Below are 19,922 nucleotides of genomic sequence, written 5' to 3' on the forward strand. Positions count from 1 at the left end.
CGTAAAAGGATCCGTTCAGCCTGATCCAATTGAATATGTTTTGAATGAGCGACAGGAGATTAGAAAATAAAGGAATGTAACAGTAAGTATTTGTTGAGAGAGTGAATGATTTCTGGGATAAATCAGGAATATGGATCTTTTATAAAGCCATCATAATTGCTACTTCTTGGGTGACAGAAAATGTCTTGATCGCCAACAATTGACGTGGCCTGCATGATCTTTTGTAATGCAGTATACATTTACCTATTGATGGGATCATCCTGAAAAGTTACACAGATAGTCGATATCTTTGATGAGCTTCAAATCAAAGACCAGATCGACGAAACCTAACTTGTTCTACCATAGATTCTATTGAAGCAAAGCAAAGTGGTGTGGTATAATCTCAATGCCAGCTGCGGTTCCCAAGGTAAGAGATATAATGTCTTAGTTGAATACGTTTTTGAGCTAATGAATTTGACAAATTGGGATTTTCGTTGGGTTCATTTAACATCGAGTTAGGAAGAACCCATTCTTTCTAATTATCATTCACTTGGAAGGGAGATTTATTTCATCCATCAGACAAGGAAACCAGGCCGTTGCTCAATCAGGCTCAGCAGAGGCAAAAACAGGGGCTCTTCCGTGGGGTTAGAATCAGACCTTAGCTGGGCCTCTCCCTCAATACGAAGCTCTTCCCAGGATGTCCATTTCCAAGCCATACACTTTTCTGGCTCAAGAACCTTGATCGGGTGTTAACCAGGACATGTCAAGCAAGAACAGGGAAAGCAATAATTGATAATACCCACCTGCGGCTGAGCTAACTCGTCTTTGACAATCGCGCTCATGAATACAGTGACGTAATGTTTCCCTTCGGTTTCAAATATAGTGTTCGTAGCTGTCAGGAACTTCACATTGCGAATGTGCAGTCCAGTCTCCTCCAGAATTTCACGCTCTGCACAGGTTTCGAATGACTCGCCGAACTCGAGATGCCCACCAGGCAGAGCCCATGTACCTGCATCAAACCCTTTATCAGCTTTCTTCGTCTTTCATGTATCGCACGTCTACAGGGTGTCGGTGGAGCGGTGTCTGAAAGACACAGGATTTCAACCTGGAAGGGTTGATTTACCAGATCCATGGCTCCCCTTTCTCTTTCCTAACACAAAGTTGCCCTCCGCATTCAAGACAAAGACGCCGACGCCGATTCTGGGTTCCATGATTGAATTGAGACGGTGTCTCTGCTTGGGTCTGTGGTCGGAGAGAGCGTTTGAACTTTGATCTGCAAGGGGATTCCGTGGGGCTAAAAACCGGGAGCGGGGCAGCGCGATTTATCGGTAAAGGAAGGAGAAAAGAACCGCAAAGAGACTGATTTAAACAAAGAAAGCAGCAACCATCTTGCTTGAGATATCGCGGTGGCTGTGCATATCGGGCGCAATACTGAACCTAATGACTCATCTCTGACGCCTCACTTGTGGTACCATTAGGTAGTTATTAGTTATAGGTGAACTTGACTAAGCTAGTTTGTTGGTTGGTTATCGGTCTTGGACGATCGGTAAATCATCGGCAAGAGATGATGTTATTGAGAGAAGAGGCTATCTCAGTCAATAGTCACTATTACATATATTTCAATATATAACTCCAGCAGAATAGGTTCAAGTATGGTCAAAAAAAGGCCTCGCTCACATTTTTCCCGCGGGCTTTCCAGAGTAATAATACCGGTTCAGGTCGTAGACTATCTCTGGCCCTGAAATTTCTTGGTGCCGGAAGTCATAGAGTAAGCATAATGAGACAATACAAAAATAAGAAATGTAAGTGTTGCAAAAGCAGTGAGATACCGAGGTAGTTCTTTCTTTTCATAGTTTGTTATTCAGATCCAAAAATCCATTCACACATTATCACTGAGATCGCAACGACCTTGGCCAAGAATTAATTAATGGCTGCTGAAAAGTAATTGTAATTGTTCCAGATACTTACCAATGATGAATCTATCCCAGACACAATAACTAAATCCATGGCTTGCCGAAGTCCTCGTTTCGAGCCTCGCGTCAGAAATAGCCTTTCGTTGTGGCGTATGCTTTCGTTTATCTCTGCAACCCTCCTGTCACCATCGATGACATCGAGAAGTACCAGAGCTTCGCCTTGTCGAACGACTTGCAATGTCAGCTCCCTGTCCGTGTCTGTTTTGAGATCAATGGCGGCCATATTTTGAAATGAAAACTTGAGACTCTTGGTGCTCCCGGCCAATCGCGGTTCCGCTTCGGCGATTCTCTCGTCGGCTCCTGGCATGGTAATATACCACCTATAGGGTATACTAAACGCGGCCTTTCTGTGCAGGTCAAAAAGAGGAAGACCCGATGCATCACGAAATTCTCGGCATGCACGATTGTCGTACTTGCGACCGGTGACAGTGTATACGGGTATTCCGTCCTCATCTACTACTTTGTATGCGATGGCTGACTCAGGATTGCCCTGCGGCTTCAGTACTAATTCGGTTTTGGAGGTGACGATGCTTTCCCTTCGGAGAGCAACCTCGCGATCAGGCGGTCTCAGAGAAGTGCGGTATTTGGACGATGATTGATGCGACATACGCGCATCAGAGTATGAAGTGTATGACATAATGGTGTTTGTTGCGATTATCGTGAGTGGTTGGTTGGAATATCGCCCAAAAGCACCACAAGAGCGATGATCGTTGTGAGAGAAATTGTTGAATATCGAATTCTCCGTTGATTAAAACATGGTATGACTGTGCCCAGTGACCTCATCTGTTGGTTGATGGGGGCGATTTGATTTGCGCCCGGCCAGCGACCAGTAATCACAATTTCCATGGACCTTAAAAGGCGGTGTTTGGGCGGTGCTCGTACTCCGAAGGATCCCGCCACAGTTCATTGCAGGCAGCCCAGAAGCGGGCTGAGGTGCTCAGCCCTGAACCTTAGTTGGGGGGGGGGGGAGGAGAAGAAGCCTTGCAATAGAAGGCCTATCATAATTGTCAGTGGGTAGTTTGAGTTGGCGATTGCTAGGCAGCTGGTACAGAAGTAAAATCATTGCGCTGGATAGGATATGAAAAGACGATATTCTCCCTCTTTCATTGAGGTGTGGTCTCTACCTTCCTCGACTTCATGTAATCGTTCATCATGTAGCCGAAGTCGGCTACTCGAGCTGCGCCTTCAAGCCGACCCAAGTAAGATTGGAGGGGCGGATTAGTAACACATCTTTTTCTCGGCGGCATCATCTAACTAGCTTAGGTCTGTTTATTGTCATAAGACTTTCTGTCATAGTCAATTTGTACGGATCATCATGGCCGCCATATTTACTGTCCAGTCCTTGGATCATCTCGTACTTACGGTCCGGTCGATTCCGGAGACCGTGGCGTTCTATACAAGTCATTTAGGCATGCGGCACGAGGTTTTCACCTCGCCCGCCAACCCCGCTGTGCAAAGGTAATACCAGTATTTATAAATTGACTGTGTATCTATTAAGCTAATATATCCAGAAATGCTCTCCTTTTTGGAAGCCAGAAAATCAACCTTCACCAATCGAAGAAGGAGTTTGAGCCCAAAGCGCAAAATGTCATGCCAGGAAGTGCCGATCTGTGCTTCTTGACGGATGAAATTGTGGAGAAAGTCTTGCAGGCATTCCGAGAAGCGAAAATCGAGGTATAAGATATACAGCGATGTGTGATAACTTCTTTCTTATGCTGATGTTCTGTAGGTTCTGGAAGGTGGTAAGGTTGTCGAAAGAACAGGAGCCATTGGAAAGATTCGGAGCGTTTATGTGAGGGACCCTGATGGAAACTTGATCGAGTATGCTATTAATGCCCCGAGCTCCTATTCAATATCAATCATCTCTAATTTAGTGCCATGACAGGATTTCGAACTATGCATAGGCAGCATTAACGATTATCCTCGGTCTTAGATAAATGCTTCGAAGCTATTTCATTTCAAATTCAACCAACAAAAAGCTCAGGACTGTATACGTTGCATGAAAAATATTCAGTAGTTGAGTTCAGATTATGCCAGCAGAGCCCAGGTCAGACCACCCATAATAATAGGAAGAATTGTATTCTGCTGAATGGAAGAAGCCGCGCCAGTTGTTACCCCAGATGATGATGCAGTGCCCTGAAAGGATTTGTTCAGCACCACGGTTCATTCTCTTCGAGTACCAGATCAACATACCGTTGCAGAAGCAATTACATTTGCTGAAGTACCTGTAGTTACAACTGCTGTAGTTGATGAGTTCTTTCCAATGGCGGTGGCCGTAGCTGCTATTGCCGAGCTGGCCGAGGAAGCACTGGGAGTAGCATCATCATTACATTCCTTGGCAGCGGATTTCACTTCTGAGCCATAATATTTCCAAATATTATATGTGAGTGCACATTCCAGGCATGATTCGAGGTCAGAGGTGAAGGTGGAATTATCGCAGTAGTCGTCAGACTGGGATATGAGAATAACCTCTCCTATTAGCAGTATATATCAATGACACGTCTCGTGAAAATAAGGCTGCATTTTCAAGACTATAGCTTACCACATGCTTCATGACAGTTGTATAGCGGCGAGCCTGGAGTAATGTCCTCCCGCTTGTCGAGAACGGAATTCGGTAACTGAGCTGTCAAAGCAGAAGAAACAATGGCAGTAAGGGTTGCTGCAAATGAAATCTTGAAGTAGTGCATTCTGACCGATTTTGTGACAGTAACAGCAAATGGTCTCAAATTGAAGTAAATTATTTTCGGGAGAGGGATGTGCCACATGAGACTAAAAGTGGTGCACCACTGCGTTTTATAATGATCTTGCATCCTAACTGATCGGAGATTTGATGCCTACCTTAGTGGTGTCACTTTCTCAGAAATCCTCTCGGGAAAAATGCCAAGCACCATTTAAGCCACAATACTCGAATCCCCACCGGGCTAGCTCACCCTGGTCACTTTCCCCTCCGGACATCACGATTCTACTCGACTTCTTCTCGCCTTTGGCAGTCCTCAAGACTACACAACAAAAGGAATTAGACCTGTGCAAGGTCTTATGAATCTTGAATGTGAGAAATACTCATGATACTCTCATTAAGCATACGATGCACATTATCGGTGGGACAGCGGGACATTTACAAGAAAGGTTCGTGGCATCCTCATCGGTTAGAGACACAAATCGCTCTTGTCCCACCTAAAATGGACTTTATCTCCGGTGTCCTAATGAAATATTTATCATTAAAGAGATTGTTGCGTTCTGAGCAACTCCGGCCTGGTTTCGACCGGAATCAGCCGACAATTTTAGGAAGCGAAGAGGGCCACAGAGTTTAGCGCCAAAAACGGGCCACTTAATCTTATCAATCTAATCTCCTTACTCGGCGAGCAACCTTCCGGTCACAATTTGCTCGAAAATCCCTGTTAGAGTGGTAGCAGGGACGCACTAGATAATGGAGCTAAGGCTACACTAATGCTGGGAGTGAATCCATTTATTACCAGTTTACCCAATGGGAATCGTCTCGGTCTTGGTCCCTGCGTGTCTTACACCACACTGGTAACGGAACGCAGTTAATTGCCATATTTGCTACCCGATGAGAAAGGGCTCTGTCACATGCTCAGCGAGTGGGAAGACCTAGCGTCTTGGTAGGACTAATTCACTCGGAATATGGTAGCGACAAGAGCTATGGATGGGACTGAAAACCCACGGGTCGATTCACGGCCCCTCCCGCTTGCTCGTTTCCTCGTGAATTCGGTATGTTCTACCGAGTTCGCCTATGATATCGGAAATATCCGATCCTTCGGAGATAGAATATGAAATGCCTTTGCCTATATATAATGTTTGCTGTTGATCGGCCTTCCTTTCCCCTTATTCTTCTCTCTTCCATGTTAGTGTCAGTCCACCTATTCAGTTGTTTTCCATGCACTTGAACTTCCCGCCTCCAAAAAATTGAGATCATCATGCGGCAACATACAGCTCTCATGGCCCTTGCCGGCCTCTATTTCTCCTGCGCTAATGCTGCTGAGGCAACTGATATGGGCCCCGCGGCCTTCCTATGGCCGCCCGACCGAGCCTGGGGAGCTGCGCAAGATAACACCGCTCCATGCGGCTCTTCGGCCGGAGTGACGAATCGAACAGAATTTCCTCTTAGTAAGTGATATTCTCGATAATTGTCAATCAGCGGTATTAAAAATCCTAGAAAACGGAGAGGTCTCGTTAGTTCTTCAGGATGAATCCTACAACGTCAACCTTGCAGTTTCATACAGCAACGGTCAGTCCATCATTATTCAAGTCAAGTTATGGCAATGCTAAGAAGGATTCCCATAGATCCGAAAAGAAATGACGATTTTACCACTATTGTATCATCCAGCAACTTCCCGGATCTCGAACCAGGTCACGAGTGCTATTCGGTGCCAAATCCCCCGTCGAATATAACATCGGGCTCCAACGCGACACTGCAATTGTCATATCTCTCTACATTTGACACGGATACAAACCAGACCTACTATGCTTGCGCTGATATTACTTATGTCCCTCTCAGCTCCTTCACAACAAACGTTCTGTGCTTCAACGTATCGGAGTCTTCTTCTTCTAGCTCTAGTTCAAGCACCAGCACATCATCGAGCTCCTCGTCATCCAAAAATTCTTCTTCTCGCGGGCTCTCCGGAGGCCAGATTGCAGGTATTGTGGTAGGATGTGTCGCAGGGGCTGCATTGATTGCTGTCGCACTCTTTCTTCTATGGGGACGTCATCAACGCAAGGTTCAACGCGACAAAGTGGTTGCTGTCAGAATGAGTGATTGGGCAAACAACCCCCAGAAAGCAGGATCAGCGGAGTCAACTCATGTGTGATACTGAAAATGAATTTCATGCCCGCCCGACAGTTGATCACGAACTCATTATGTTAAGCGATACTGAATACGCATAATTTGAAGATCTCGTTATTTTGCCGTTATTCTCCTCTTTATCGTGAAGCCACGAGTGCACATATCTATGTCCTTTCAAATACGCAGCCCGAACCTGGCCGTCGGTCATTAATTCTTCAAGGTTATCAAGTATTCTAGGGTATAATACAGGTTCCTTATTGTAGCTAGTGCTGGTGTATTATATATTACTTTGCTTTACTTTATCAAAGTATTGGCGAAATGCTCCAATAAATGTGAGTCATCACTATAGGTTGCAGATGCCTTCCTCTCTACTTTTGCCAGCTAATAAACAACCCAAGAGATACCATCCGGTTCATTATTTCCATTAATTTCCAAAGTCCTGAGTTCTTTCCATATTCTACCAATCAAATGACGAATGATATTTTCTCCGGTATATGAAACAATACTTATTCGTTGTAATTCGAATAGCCTTGCTTCGGCTCCAGGGGCTTCAAAATTTTCGGCGGCTCATGTTTAGTCGATCCATATTATGGCTTTAAATCCATCAAAGGTTGAATATTGTACTGTATAGGACTGCTTTCGTTGCCTCGTGAGGAAATAGTAGGCCTGCGGCGAAGTAGAAGAAAAGTAAAAAGGCGAGCACGGTAGCAAAAGCACTCCCAAGTTCGACATCCACTCCTACTTCAGTCTTTGCACCATAGTATAAAGTATGAGGGCTTTAAAAGGCAAACACCGAACGCTTTAAACCATCAATCATTAAGCAATCAACCTTGACAGCTTAGTCAGGTACTCCGCAGCCGATTTAAACAAGGAAACAATTGGTTACAAAGTGGTTTCGAATCAGTAGGCTATGTCTGTACAGGCCGAACTCAAATCCAAATAGGGATGTATATGTCTTGTGAGCTGAAACCAGGCGATACGATCAGCATCATCATTCCAGTTCAATTGTTCTAACAATTTCCATACCCAAAGTTAAAAACGCCTCCGATAAGGTTATGTGTAATCTTTGATATCTACAAAAAGCGGAGAATTCAAGGCTTCTACGTCTTAGTATGGCACCATAAAAACATTTCGACCAATGAATCCCTCTCTAGTCGGTCATGGGGTCATTCTGAATATGTCGACGACCACATCCACTCATATGTTAGTGTGTTTCGGGAGCGCTCCTCCTTGCACTACCAATGCGGAATGACGTCGTTTACAGGGAAGCAACAGGATCGTCCACGATACACGGCATCATCCGAGCGCCGATTTGGGGGAAACGATTGGAAAAATATGAAGGGGGATATTGTCTCCTTGCGCCAGGCTGGCACGACGTCATCACGAATCTGGGTGGCTGGTATAAATTAATTGCATTTCTTAAATCACTCGTGCTCGCACTTGATCTTCGCTTGAACTACCACAACTGAAACCAAGTTAACGGAGATTATGCGTCTCCCATAATTGTCTTCTGTCAGCCATCTTCAGCGCTTGGGCCTCATTTGATCCCTGCTCTTTTCAAGACACTTACGCCACATTCCCCGCCTCTTTCCAGCACCATGTCATACTCTGATAATCGTCGCTACCGCGACGATCACGACCCTGATCGTCCTGTAGGTGGATATGCAGCAGATTATTATGATGACTTCCCATCTGGTCGGGATTCTGGTGGATCGCGTCACTATAACTCACGGTCGGTGCGACGTCCAGCGAACGAGCTTCGGCGTCGGGCATCATCTGTTGGCGGAGACCCGTCGTACGACCGTGGATATTATCATCGATCCCAGCCTAGTCATTCTCGGAGATACAAAGAATCTCGTAAGTTACTCTTTTGTTACTCTGTTTTGATACAAGGTGTTTTTGGTGGATCTTTGTGCTGACCGAATGAACCCAAGGCCCCCGACTTTCTAAATATGACTCTTCATCCGAATCGAGTCGCTCACCGCGCCGCAGACGTCGCCATAATTCTGGTACCCGCAGAGCCAGTGATCATTATGACCGTCGTGGCCGATACTCATCGAGCTCACGCAGTCGCAGTCGCAGCAGTGATCGAGGCCGCCATAGCAACAAACGTGAAATGGGCGAAAAGATCCTTATGCACGCTGCTCTTCCCGTAATGGCTGCCGGCGCTGCAGAAGCCCTCCGATCCCGCAAGGAGCCTGGTGAATGGAGAGGAAATAAGGGCAAGCATGTATTGACTACAGCTGTCACCAACGGGTTAATTAATAAGGACCCCAAGAAGCCCCAGACGCACCATGTCATTGACACAACCCTTTCGGGGCTCGACGGTCGCCAAGCCAGTAAGCATCGATCTCGATCTCAAGATCGAGATGGTACGAGTCGTACAACGAACGATATCAAGAAAATTGCCGCGGCAGGCGCACTGGCTTGGGCGGGAAAGGAGATATATGACCGATTTGACCGCTCGCGATCCCGGGCACGAGACCGAGGCTATGACAGTCGATATAGCGATGATGGGCGCCGCGGGTCCAAGAAGCGCAGTAAGAGTGTCTCAGATTACATCCACCGAGGAATGGCTGCTCTAGGTCTCGAAGAGAGCAATGACCGAAGGAGAAATCGAAGCAAAGACAGAGATGGTCGATCAGATCGCCGGGAGCGAGACTACCATCGCCAACGCGACTACAGTGATGTAGACAGAGACAGAGGTCGGAGTTTCCGCTATGACGAGTATTCAGATTCAGACGGGGATAGCGACTATCGCAGAGATTACCTGAGACGTGACCGAGGCTCCACGGATCTAACTCGAACACGTTCCCTGAATAGCAGCAAACCTCCCACCGGCGCTCCACGTTACATCGGGTACGCAGAAACTGCCTCGCACGAGGATGACTGCTCTTGTTCGAATAGTGACACCGATTTAGGCGACAGCTCTGACGAGAAAAAGAAGCAGAAAAAATTGAAGCGTGATATGCTATTAGCCTCTGGTTTAGCCACTGTGGCGAGCATCCACGCCGCGCACGGAGTCTACGAATCAGTGAACAAGCGCAAGCAACGCATGCAACAACTGAAGAATGGAGAGATCACTCCTGAACAGGCACGCAAGGGGCGCATCAAGGCTAATACGCTTGATGCGGCCAGTATTGGCATCGCCGCGCTGGGCATCAAAGGTGCCTATGGGGAGTGGAAAGAAGTTAATGAGAAGCGCAAAGAGACGAATAATTTCCGGCATGAGTGTGTTCGCCGTGCGGTCAAGCGCGAACTTAAGCGCGAACGAAGCACCCGTGGCAGCTCGCTTCCATCTCATCGCTCGTCGAATGAAACTCAAAATACGTTGGAGAACGGATATTCTGGCAGCCATAATGTTCTGTCCTATCATGATGGAAATCCGTACGGAGCCACAACGGAGACACCAGCTATAACCTATTAGATAGCTACGAACATTATGATATGAATGACGATACATGATTGTGATAAGATCACGGCACTTTGCAATACTCTTTTCTTTTTCATATTGTATTGACACTATCTTGAACACGATTGAGCGTTTGTTCTGTTATTCTAAAATCCTTTTCGGAATTCTAGACAGTTTGAGACAAACACTATATAGAAACAACACCCAGAGCACTTCAGTTTGACAAATACTGGAACTTTTCTCATCACCTAGATATGTGATCCATTTTAGATACTTTGAAGTGAAATCTATGGAAACAATCAAGAGATTTTCTTTCTACGTAATATTGTTGGCGGTAAGGCTATTGGAGCACAGCCTGAGTTAAAAATGAAACTCTCAGTCTCTCAACTTGCCTGCATTCTGGCAGTTTCTAGACATACAATTGATATGCCTGCTGCAGAGAGTTGCGTTACTGCTCCGGTTGACGACAATCTAAGCCTTTGTGTGACCCTATAAGCTGCACCCGGGCTCTTTGAACACTCTCCAAGTAAGCTGGTCAGAATTGAAGCTGAGCTTGGATCTGGACAGCGCTCGGCTCCCGGAACCCCTCAGGCAAATGGTTCTGTGCTTGAGGCCCGTACCTCCTCGTCTCAGATTTCATACTGCTCTGATACAACCTGCACTACCTGCACCCATCATAGTAGTATCAGCTCAAACTTGTGTCTGAGTGCCCCTATAACCCAATGTATCATTGTTTACGACTAAGACAATGCGCACACCCACAATTGGAACCATGCGGGATGCAATACGGGGATCACTGGATACTATAACTGTGGACCGCAAAAAGCCGATCTTAGTGCCTCCGGAAACAACTGTATTAGTATCCAAATAGGTTGCTAGATAATCTACATCGATAAGACATTATGAATTAAATGCGAGAATAGATATGGAGTTAAAGAGAGTGTGATTTTGGCAATTACATAGCTCGTCAGTAGGGCATTGATGGCTTAGGAACAAGTCTCAAAACTGCGTCTCCGTTTCCATCTCTCTGCCATAACGTAAGCTTCCATCCCAACCCTGAGCTTTCTATGAATGCCCATTTGATCTGCTGATCGTCTAACTGTCTCGAGCCGACTATTGTGACGCGCAGTGTAGATGGATACCATCTGACGATGAATTTTGCATCTGTGTTCGCGTCGTTGTAGCGCTTGACCGCATTGTTGAGCTCTTTTGCGACGTTGATGCCTGAAGAGCCAATGCTCTTCGAAAGTTTCTCCTCTGAGAATCCAATATCGGCCATTGTAGACTATAGTATTCACTTGCGATTGTGAGAAAAAAATCTTGGATTGCGAAGACCTCTTTATAGCCAAATCAGACGCCTGCATACTCCGTATTAACGTAGTCAATGTATTATAATATGGCGGTTCATCCTTTGATGTGCTAATATTAGAATTTTTTGGCAAGCACGTGGAGAAAACTTTAGGTCAATTATCTGTCATTGCCAATCAGCTCACTTTTGTATCAATCACTTTGGGGGGTATTGGTTGATTGGTGGGAAGGAGAACAATGCGCTGGTCTATGATGAGTTGGTTAGTGCGCCACGTATCCTTTGTGACATCGATCCACGGAGGGTAATAAGGAGAGTCCAAAGCGTAGATGATAGGCGATGACGAGCATTTCCCTGGGTGATCCGCTTTGTTAGGGTAGATCTGATTGGCGAGCTGTCGTGAACTTCAGCAGCGAATTGCCTATGGTTAGAAATGCTCGATCAGGTGCCTGACCCCTTGGCGTCTCGCCTGTGCAAAGTGATTGATAATGGCTTTAACATATGTTGACTAGTATCTGCTAATATTCTCAAAGGCGTCTCAGGAACCTGGCACCGGTCGAAGCATCTAAAATTAGTAACGCTATCTCGGATAGAGTCTTACGAGAGCCGACGGCGCAGCCGACCAGACCATGTCGCCTCCATGAAATGAACATCTACCCTTTCTCTGGCAATGGCTTCCAAACACTTAAATCGTCACAAGGCATGCTTCAAGATTTCAATGCTCATTATAATCTTCATTTTTAAGGGGCTGAAATTCAGAAATTTCGTAATTTTGAAATTTCTTTGTCTGGATGTCCGCTTTCAAAGATCAGGCCAGTGGGCTCATCAACCGAGTTCAAAGGAGCTCTTTACCAGGAAGTCAAGCTTTGGTTTGGAGCCGAAAACAACCATGCTGCTTGATATTCCTTTTACTGTGTTGTGAGAATTTAATTTCCATTCGCAGATGGGTAGGTACATGAGATATGGAAGAGTGGATAAAAGCGCAATAAATATATAAGGCTACCTCGTTCGCAGAGAAAGACAATCAGACACCTTCTCTTTTTCATATTCGTATGTCTCCTCCCTAGCACTCCTACTATCTCCTAAAGGCTGGACTTGGTTTGTAAACAGGTGTAGCCTTACCCTAGGTTCATTAAGTAGTCTCTATGCTAATTTCTAGATATATATCCGGAGCCTACAATATGGTAGCTTAATAATGCTTACTATATGATCTTCGCAAAGGTAGACTCGGATAGTTCGTGGCGTAGGTAGTGGTATTCCTTACCAATTAGTCTATAAAGATTCGAATACTAGACGATACTTCCTAATTAATTCTGAAGCTAACTAATATCCTCTAGGGATCACTGATATCCCTTATCTTCTCATTAATCTAGAACCGCTGATTTACTCAAACTCTATGATAACCTTAGAGCTAAGACTTCTACATACATATTGGTACAATTAACAAGGTAGAATCGATTTCCAGTCATCGAAGTTCCTTACAAGGTTTTCTTCCTGTAACCATTTAGGTGATAAATCGATCTGTATATTTGATTCTTGGTATAAGTATCGCCTAATCATTATGGGCATGATACGTTGCTCAATTAAAGGAAGAAATTTCTCCACTGCTCCACCACGTTCACCAGGCTCCATGTATGACGACATTCTTTGCTTGCAAACAAGGAACACAACCATAGGGCCAATGCCCTATCCTCTGCACAGCGACTTCCATTTAAGAATTTGTCGAGGAAATTTAGACCTTCATTTCAGCATTATGAGAACGTGAGAATTGCACCGAAATAGAAAACCCGTTCCTCTGCGAGATTCCCGCCCTTGACAACAGGGTGGTGTAGAAGAACCATGGCTTTCCCCGCGCAGAACCAATCTCTAGCATCAATTTATGGTCGCTGACACTCAAAGAAGCATTGATCCAGCCCAATGGAGTCATATTGGTTGTTATATTTCGATATAAGCATGGAGCCTAACGGACCTGGATAAAGTTTCCATCCAATACTTCCCTGCAGTGCACATCCCCACTAGTGGGAGCGCTCCGAGTGGTCCAGGTACGAAATGCCTTCAAATTACCATAAAGCACATCCTTCGCAATCCCTCATGATAGCTTCTATGATGATGACCTAATTTCCATGACTCTGAACGAATCATTGGAGAAACTGCAAACTTTTTTTTTATGTTTCAAGACGGGTCTCTGAGTTGCTTAGGATCTTTTTTTACCCTTCTGACTCTGCAAATGGGCTTTCCTGGCTGGTCGCTGACTATTATATTACTTGCATTAGATCCATTTTTTAGTTAATCCTTTAATGGTGTATCCGGCGCTCGAATCTTGGTAATCCCACCTGAATAACAGCGCTGTGGCCATATGGGATTCATCTTGGAAGGTATCCCAAAAGCCTTCCTCCTAGCCGAATCAGAAGGGCTCGGAACCAATTACCTGCCGAAGCCCCGACTTACCGGCGAAGGCACCGCACAGTTGATTTGGCGACTTCCGAGCTGCTGGAATACGTACATCTCGTTCATTCCCAGTCATGTCATTTGCAATTCCCGGCAATCTCTGGCAATTTAGACTTTAGGCTTTGGGATGGAAAATACTGGGATGGCAGGCTCCCTGCTGGCATATACATTGATAAAGCAAACAAAACCTTCATCTTAACCTCTCTATCCCCGTATTCCCACGTGCCACGTATTTCTCGGGCGGAGCCTCCAGCATCTTATCCGTGGCTCTGAGTCCCCCTGGTGACAGAACATTAGCCAGTCACTCAGTATTATGAAGAATATCCCCAGGAATCCCAGCCTGCCACAATCCACAATTCCTTTTTGTTCATCCTCTCAACGAATCATCCGCACCACCTGCTAGTTAAGCCTGCTACGCTTGAATAATCTGCCAATGGAGACCCCGCATTTACGATTAGAACAAATCGACCTTTCCCACCTGGAAGAATACCATCGGGTCTGGGTCAACCCCGCTACCACGAAATGGACGTGCGTCTCCCAATTTTCCGCAGTCAACGCGCTCCCCATCCTGAATAGCAATTGATGACTCTGAACAGTTCCCGTGGCCCCTCTAAAACTATTGAAGAGAGCAAAGAAAAGTTAACCGGGATTCTGCCTGATAACAATCGGCCCGGCGTCGACAACCATGTTGTTTTCATTCGAGAACCTCCGGCCGATGACAACGAAGGGCATTGGTTGATCGGCGTCGTTGGCGTTCATCGTACTGACCCGGTCCCGGAACTGGGGTATCTTTTCCATCCGTCAGCGTGGGGCAAAGGGTATGCAACAGAAAGTGTGGCGGCATTTGTAAAACACTACTTTACGATCAGGCCAGAAGCGAATGTCATCGAGGCCAAGGTGGATACGAAGAACTTTGCATCTATTAGGGTGCTTCAGAAATGTGGCTTTGTCGAGGAGGAAACCATCGTCGGGGGTGCTCAGCAAGCCTGGTTAGATCCGCCTGTTAGAGATCTTGTGGTTTATCGCCTAAGGAGGGAAATCTAGAACGAGCTGAATATTGGGTGGGGGGGCATCTTGTGAGGGTCGACTGTTCTGGGCTTGCGTCGTTCAAGATTAGCAATTTCAGCGAATATTACGGACCATGCTACATCTCAAGGCAGTTCGGAAAACCTGAAATCATAATGTATTGCTTCATTATTAACAATTAAGCAAGTGTCATTTGTCTATCGCTTGCTGTGGGACTATCAAGTATGGAACGCTAACCCAATGTTCGAGCATTTAATGATTGACGAGATTATATACTGGTCTCCATAAACACGGGCAATCAGGAAATTAATTGACAACAATCTAAAGAGCGAGGGCGAGGCCAAGAACGCCAACTGCACCAGCAATGCTCATAGCAACACCGCCAGTCGCAATAGGGGCGCCACCAGTCCAAGTCGCAGAGGCCTGAGTAGACGCAGCAGCAGAAGAGACAGAAGAGGCGGAAGAGACGGAAGAGACGGAAGAGACGGAAGACTGAGAGCTTGCGGCGGCGGAGGAGGAGGGAGCCGCAGTTGTCTGCGCAGCGCTGGAGCCGGAGGAAGAGTCAGTGGAAGTGCTGCTGGCGGCAGTAGTGCTAGCAACCCCGCTATCAGCGGTGGCAGAGGCGTCGATGAACCATTCGGTGCCAGCAGAAGTAGCCCATGCCTTGACGCTGTTAGGCAAGCTGTTGTACCACGCTGGGTAGGTGCCAGCCACGAGCTCGCTGATGATGGAGGAGCGCGAGGCAGGAATCTCGATATCGGTGAAAAAACTATCGGGGATGGCTGTCGCCATCACAGTTAGGATTGATTCTGGGATTTCGGACAATAGCGCATTGATGCTGCTTTCATCGGTCTCAGAGGCTGATGAAGAAGCTAAGGCATTGGCCGTGGAGTCTGGGGCCGGAGCGGCAAGAACCGTGGCGGAGAAAAGGAGGGCGGCAAGCAACTTGTACTGCATTGTGATGAACGATATAGCGCGGATGCGAGACAAAAATATGAAGTCTATTAGGTAAAGATGGGCTAAAAACGAGTGAAAAAGATTTCTGGCGAAAAAGAATGGGATGAATGAAGACGCTGTAGAGAGGAGCCGGCCGTAAGGGCTTTAAGTACAAGCATTTTGGTCTATGTTTGGGTTGAGCCTCTTCCTTGCCCTGGCCAGCCATTCAGGGTCCAGGGTCTTTCTCGATAGAATCTCTCGCTCGTGGCTGGTTGGTCAGCGTAATTAGTTCCGGGCGTTAGGGTTTCCAATTCAGGGTCTTATCACCGAGTCGCAGGGGAGAAAAGATTCTCGCCGTCCATAGCGCCGCAAAAGAGGCCCATTTTTCCCCATTGACCCAATTGCGGACCGTCGCCAAATCTAGCCCATTTTTTGTTTCTCTGAGAGGCACGTCCCTTCCCTGGCGCCAATTGGACTGGTTGCCACATGGACGCCATGATTCAGGCGGGGGCCATTGCTTGGTTAAGCGGCCCGTGGTGTCAGCCCCCTTTTCCAGCCCCTGCAGCCAGGATATTGTGGATAGAGAAGTCGAATGGCACCTTCGATTAAGCATCTCTATCCCGCATGCCAAGTCTCAGGGTCCAGAATCCCTGGAGTCCTGGTCTGGGTGACGAGAGACTGTCGCGCCACATCACATCTAAGGGGAAATGAAGGAATCCTGGAGGGAAACATCTCGAAATTGAGGCAGCACACGATTCGCCGTGAACCTCATAGTGCTATTATGTGTAATGCGCCGGATGCAATAGTTGATGGTACCCCTTTTCTATATTTGGTAAGTCTATTATAGTAGTAAATACGACCACAGAGCACTCTATTAACCGAGATCGGATTGGAAGTTGGCCCGATCGCGGATTACATAGCACTCGCAGAAGGCAAATAGAATGGATCGATCAGTTGGGCAGGACGCCCTCCGTCAGCAGTCATCAATTGGAGTTTGAAACGCAGAGAACCCTTGATAATGGCTGAGCAAAAGCAGAGACTGACTCCGCGTGCTCGTCATGAAGCATTATTCAGCAAGATTTCCGTATTTCCGCGAATTTGCCGTCATCCGGAAATAACTTGGCCCATCGCGAACTTTTTAGCTGACGCGCCGGCCGTGCGACAATATAAAGACAACGGAACCGCGCCGCACTGTCGTCTTGGCTCCCGAATTATATCCTGAGTTTCGTTCTCGAAGATTTTTCTAGACGTATTGCCGCGCATATATAAACCCTGCCATGGCCTCTCGCGCTCTTCGTCCAGCTTCCAATCTCCGCTGCATCTACCGTGCCCTGGGATCCACCACGAAGACAAGACCATCCTTATTGTCGGCCCAAACCCCGCCAACAGTTACCCAACAACTCCAACCCCTCCAAAGAACATTCGCCTCCTCAATTCCCAAATCAACACACCTCTCAACAGCCATGTCAACCGACGCCCTTGTCCAGGCGGCCCAGAACCGCCGCACGATCTATAAGCTCGGCAAGAACAGCCCCGTCCCCGACGCCAAAGTCGAGGAGCTTGTCAATGCTGCCATCCTGAACGTCCCCAGCTCGTTCAACACCCAGTCCACCCGTCTGGTGGTGCTATTTCACGACGAGCACGAGAAACTGTGGGATATTGCCATTGAGGCTTTTGGCGGCCTCGTCGCATCCGGCGTTGTGCCCAAGGAGACATGGGAGAAGCAGACCCTGCCCAAGATCAATGGCTTCAAGGCCGCTTATGGCACTGTACGTTGCCCATCCTGCCCAACGTTGCCTCGGAAGATAGACCAAATATCGCTCGCATACACCAAAGACATCAAATGGGAAAATAAAAAAAATACTAACCTTCAATGCCCCCTCTAGATCCTCTTCTACGAAGACCCAGCCCACATCAAGCCCTTCCAGGAGAAGTTCGCCACCTACAAGGACCACTTCGAGCCCTGGGCTGACCACTCCAACGCCATGCACCAGTACTTCCGTATGTGCCTTCCCTCTAACCCTTCCCCCCCCCAATCTTCCTATCTTCCCATTACCCCACTTCCCAGCTAACACTTTCCTCCTCAGTCTGGACCGGTCTCGAGACTCTCGGCTTCGGCGCCAACCTGCAGCATTACAACCCGCTCATCGACACCCTTGTCGCCAAGCAGTGGAACCTACCCACCGAGTGGCGCCTGGTCTCGCAGCTGGTCTTCGGCAGTCCTGAGGCCCCAGCCGGCGAGAAGGCCCAAAAGCCCGTTGAGGAAAGGGTGAAGATCTTCGGCAAGCAGTAAGCAGGACTCTTTTGTTGCTGGTGTTTTTTGACCCCCTGTTCCCGGCCCTCCTGCCTCATGCAGGCTTTGTGAATATGATGACTTTCTGCTGTTTATTTGGCACGCTTTATGGTAACGTGGCTGCAGTGCTCATTCGAGAGGTACGATAGACGCTAGAATCTAGAGCTTTAGAATAGAATTTGTGATTTAGCGATTGTGCTCTGGTTCTTTGTACCTGTGTAGGGTTGCGAATTACTTCCGGATGTAATATTAGACACAATGTGACGACATGCTCGTGACGGTTCGATTCATCCATAATCTTGGCCTGCGTATCGGCCGCCGGGAAATGTGTGCTCGTCGTTCAGATCGCTCTCAGCGGGCATCAAAACAGCCCACTTGGCGAAACAAGCCCGTATGGCATGGATGGGAGCCAGGAGCAAGATTCGGAGCTGCAAAGTCAAGGATGCCATTGGAAATTTTGAAAATGCCCTATCCATGACAAGATATTTGAGAGCTTCTCGGAGAGAGGTTGATCACCGGAGTGACGTATTGTTCCGGCTACCACTCCACCGAAGTATAACTTTAATCGCAGTCTCTACTTGGGAGAGAATCTTCAAATGTTGCGACTCAATGAGATAGCAATAGCCTATTTACAAAGAGACAAGCAGTTTCGAAAGTACGAGGAAGTTTGCGCCGAGCGATCACCACCACCAAACAAGCAATCTCCATCCCATTCCCCCGGACGCGAACAAGAAAGCTCTAACGGTCCGTCCGATACCAGAACTCGGGTGGATCCCCAAGACATTCACCAACTGTGACAGCTACCGCATTGATGAAAGATTAGCATAACTATAACCGGCAGGGAAAGCAACACGGGGGCGCTGCGTCCACGTACTACTCAGCCCACGAGCTTCAACTTCGTCCAGCATATTATCCACTAGAATGGCCACCGTGTTCTCATGCGAATCATGCGCCAACACAATATTGCCACCGCTATCCAGCTCCCTACGGAACTTCTCGAAGCTACGCCAGCTCCAGTCGGGATGGTCGTTCTCGTAGTCTTTCGTGTCCACGCTCGCTCCGATAACATGGTACTTTAGCTGCGCCATGACGGCCAGCACGGTACCGTCGACGAACAGGAACGGTGCGCGCATGTAGGTGGGGAAAAAGCCGAGAATGCGCAAGAAGGCGTCTTCGAGGAGCATCATCTGCGCAGTGATGGTGGGGCTGTCGAGTCCAATGAGGTTTGGATGACCCCATCTGCAGCGGGAATGGGTTGGAGGGTTTAGCTAGAGCTCGGAGCGGGGGATGTAGGTGTATTGGGTCATGGGGAGGGTGGTTGCTGCGTACGTGTGGGAGCCAAGCTGGTGGCCTTCGGCAAAGCTACGGCGGACAAGGTCGGGGAAGGCGTCAATGTGACCTCTGTTGACGCCGTTGAGGAAGAAGGTTGCGCGGGCGTTGTGAGCGGCGAGGTTGTCCAGCATTTGGGAGGTGTAGATGTACGGACCATCATCAAAGGTGAGGGCAATTGTTCCAGGCACGGTGCAGTGCGTGATCACGGCGCCGAATGGGAGCTGGGAGGCTCGAGCTGCAATGGTGGAGTTGTTGGACGGCGTGGATTGTGCTTTGAGGAATTGGGGGATTGCAACGGCTGACGAAAGAATTGAGGTTGAAAGAAGGACTGTGGTCAGAAAAATGAACGTATGCATCGTGTAGCTAAATAGGGCAGCTTGGTTAAGAATAAATGAAAGGGACTTTGTAGTTCAAGT

At 47.5% G+C, this 19,922-nt stretch overlaps 11 protein-coding genes across 11 annotated transcripts; 5 read left to right on the forward strand and 6 right to left on the reverse strand.

Moving 5' to 3' along the window:
- Nucleotides 1-554: 554 nt before the first annotated feature.
- N7462_002620 (nucleotide triphosphate diphosphatase NUDT15) lies at nt 555-1,190 on the reverse strand (the record flags this gene model as incomplete). Its single annotated transcript, XM_057074346.1, has 3 exons — nt 555-716; nt 783-988; nt 1,103-1,190. The coding sequence occupies 3 exons, from the start codon at nt 1,188-1,190 to the stop codon at nt 555-557; spliced, it is 456 nt and encodes a 151-aa protein (XP_056937987.1).
- Nucleotides 1,191-1,899: 709 nt separating this feature from the next.
- On the reverse strand, nt 1,900-2,589 carry N7462_002621 (uncharacterized protein; the record flags this gene model as incomplete). Its single annotated transcript, XM_057074347.1, has 1 exon — nt 1,900-2,589. The coding sequence occupies one exon, from the start codon at nt 2,587-2,589 to the stop codon at nt 1,900-1,902; it is 690 nt and encodes a 229-aa protein (XP_056937988.1).
- Nucleotides 2,590-3,267: 678 nt separating this feature from the next.
- N7462_002622 (VOC family protein) lies at nt 3,268-3,856 on the forward strand (the record flags this gene model as incomplete). The annotated part of the gene is made up of 4 exons (XM_057074348.1): nt 3,268-3,410; nt 3,464-3,626; nt 3,682-3,773; nt 3,838-3,856. 4 exons carry the CDS (start codon nt 3,268-3,270, stop codon nt 3,854-3,856), a joined length of 417 nt encoding a protein of 138 aa, XP_056937989.1.
- Nucleotides 3,857-3,980: 124 nt separating this feature from the next.
- On the reverse strand, nt 3,981-4,639 carry N7462_002623 (uncharacterized protein; the record flags this gene model as incomplete). The annotated part of the gene is made up of 3 exons (XM_057074349.1): nt 3,981-4,088; nt 4,146-4,426; nt 4,495-4,639. 3 exons carry the CDS (start codon nt 4,637-4,639, stop codon nt 3,981-3,983), a joined length of 534 nt encoding a protein of 177 aa, XP_056937990.1.
- A 1,248-nt stretch (nt 4,640-5,887) lies between these two features.
- N7462_002624 (copper acquisition factor BIM1-like domain-containing protein) lies at nt 5,888-6,778 on the forward strand (the record flags this gene model as incomplete). The annotated part of the gene is made up of 3 exons (XM_057074350.1): nt 5,888-6,077; nt 6,127-6,198; nt 6,255-6,778. 3 exons carry the CDS (start codon nt 5,888-5,890, stop codon nt 6,776-6,778), a joined length of 786 nt encoding a protein of 261 aa, XP_056937991.1.
- Nucleotides 6,779-8,908: 2,130 nt separating this feature from the next.
- N7462_002625 (uncharacterized protein) lies at nt 8,909-10,180 on the forward strand (the record flags this gene model as incomplete). The annotated part of the gene is made up of 1 exon (XM_057074351.1): nt 8,909-10,180. The coding sequence occupies one exon, from the start codon at nt 8,909-8,911 to the stop codon at nt 10,178-10,180; it is 1,272 nt and encodes a 423-aa protein (XP_056937992.1).
- Nucleotides 10,181-11,132: 952 nt separating this feature from the next.
- On the reverse strand, nt 11,133-11,444 carry N7462_002626 (uncharacterized protein; the record flags this gene model as incomplete). The annotated part of the gene is made up of 1 exon (XM_057074352.1): nt 11,133-11,444. One exon carries the CDS (start codon nt 11,442-11,444, stop codon nt 11,133-11,135), a length of 312 nt encoding a protein of 103 aa, XP_056937993.1.
- Nucleotides 11,445-14,352: 2,908 nt separating this feature from the next.
- Nucleotides 14,353-14,963, forward strand: N7462_002627 (GNAT family N-acetyltransferase; the record flags this gene model as incomplete). The annotated part of the gene is made up of 2 exons (XM_057074353.1): nt 14,353-14,447; nt 14,516-14,963. The coding sequence occupies 2 exons, from the start codon at nt 14,353-14,355 to the stop codon at nt 14,961-14,963; spliced, it is 543 nt and encodes a 180-aa protein (XP_056937994.1).
- Nucleotides 14,964-15,266: 303 nt separating this feature from the next.
- N7462_002628 (uncharacterized protein) lies at nt 15,267-15,902 on the reverse strand (the record flags this gene model as incomplete). Its single annotated transcript, XM_057074354.1, has 1 exon — nt 15,267-15,902. One exon carries the CDS (start codon nt 15,900-15,902, stop codon nt 15,267-15,269), a length of 636 nt encoding a protein of 211 aa, XP_056937995.1.
- A 1,256-nt stretch (nt 15,903-17,158) lies between these two features.
- Nucleotides 17,159-18,174, forward strand: N7462_002629 (nitroreductase family protein; the record flags this gene model as incomplete). Its single annotated transcript, XM_057074355.1, has 3 exons — nt 17,159-17,650; nt 17,768-17,882; nt 17,969-18,174. 3 exons carry the CDS (start codon nt 17,159-17,161, stop codon nt 18,172-18,174), a joined length of 813 nt encoding a protein of 270 aa, XP_056937996.1.
- A 738-nt stretch (nt 18,175-18,912) lies between these two features.
- N7462_002630 (chitin deacetylase) lies at nt 18,913-19,862 on the reverse strand (the record flags this gene model as incomplete). The annotated part of the gene is made up of 3 exons (XM_057074356.1): nt 18,913-18,974; nt 19,049-19,413; nt 19,504-19,862. The coding sequence occupies 3 exons, from the start codon at nt 19,860-19,862 to the stop codon at nt 18,913-18,915; spliced, it is 786 nt and encodes a 261-aa protein (XP_056937997.1).
- Nucleotides 19,863-19,922: the final 60 nt, after the last annotated feature.

The sequence above is a fragment of the Penicillium macrosclerotiorum genome (assembly GCF_028827735.1).
Source record: "Penicillium macrosclerotiorum strain IBT 26536 chromosome Unknown utg000002l_segment0_segment0, whole genome shotgun sequence".
Lineage (NCBI taxonomy): Eukaryota > Fungi > Ascomycota > Eurotiomycetes > Eurotiales > Aspergillaceae > Penicillium > Penicillium macrosclerotiorum.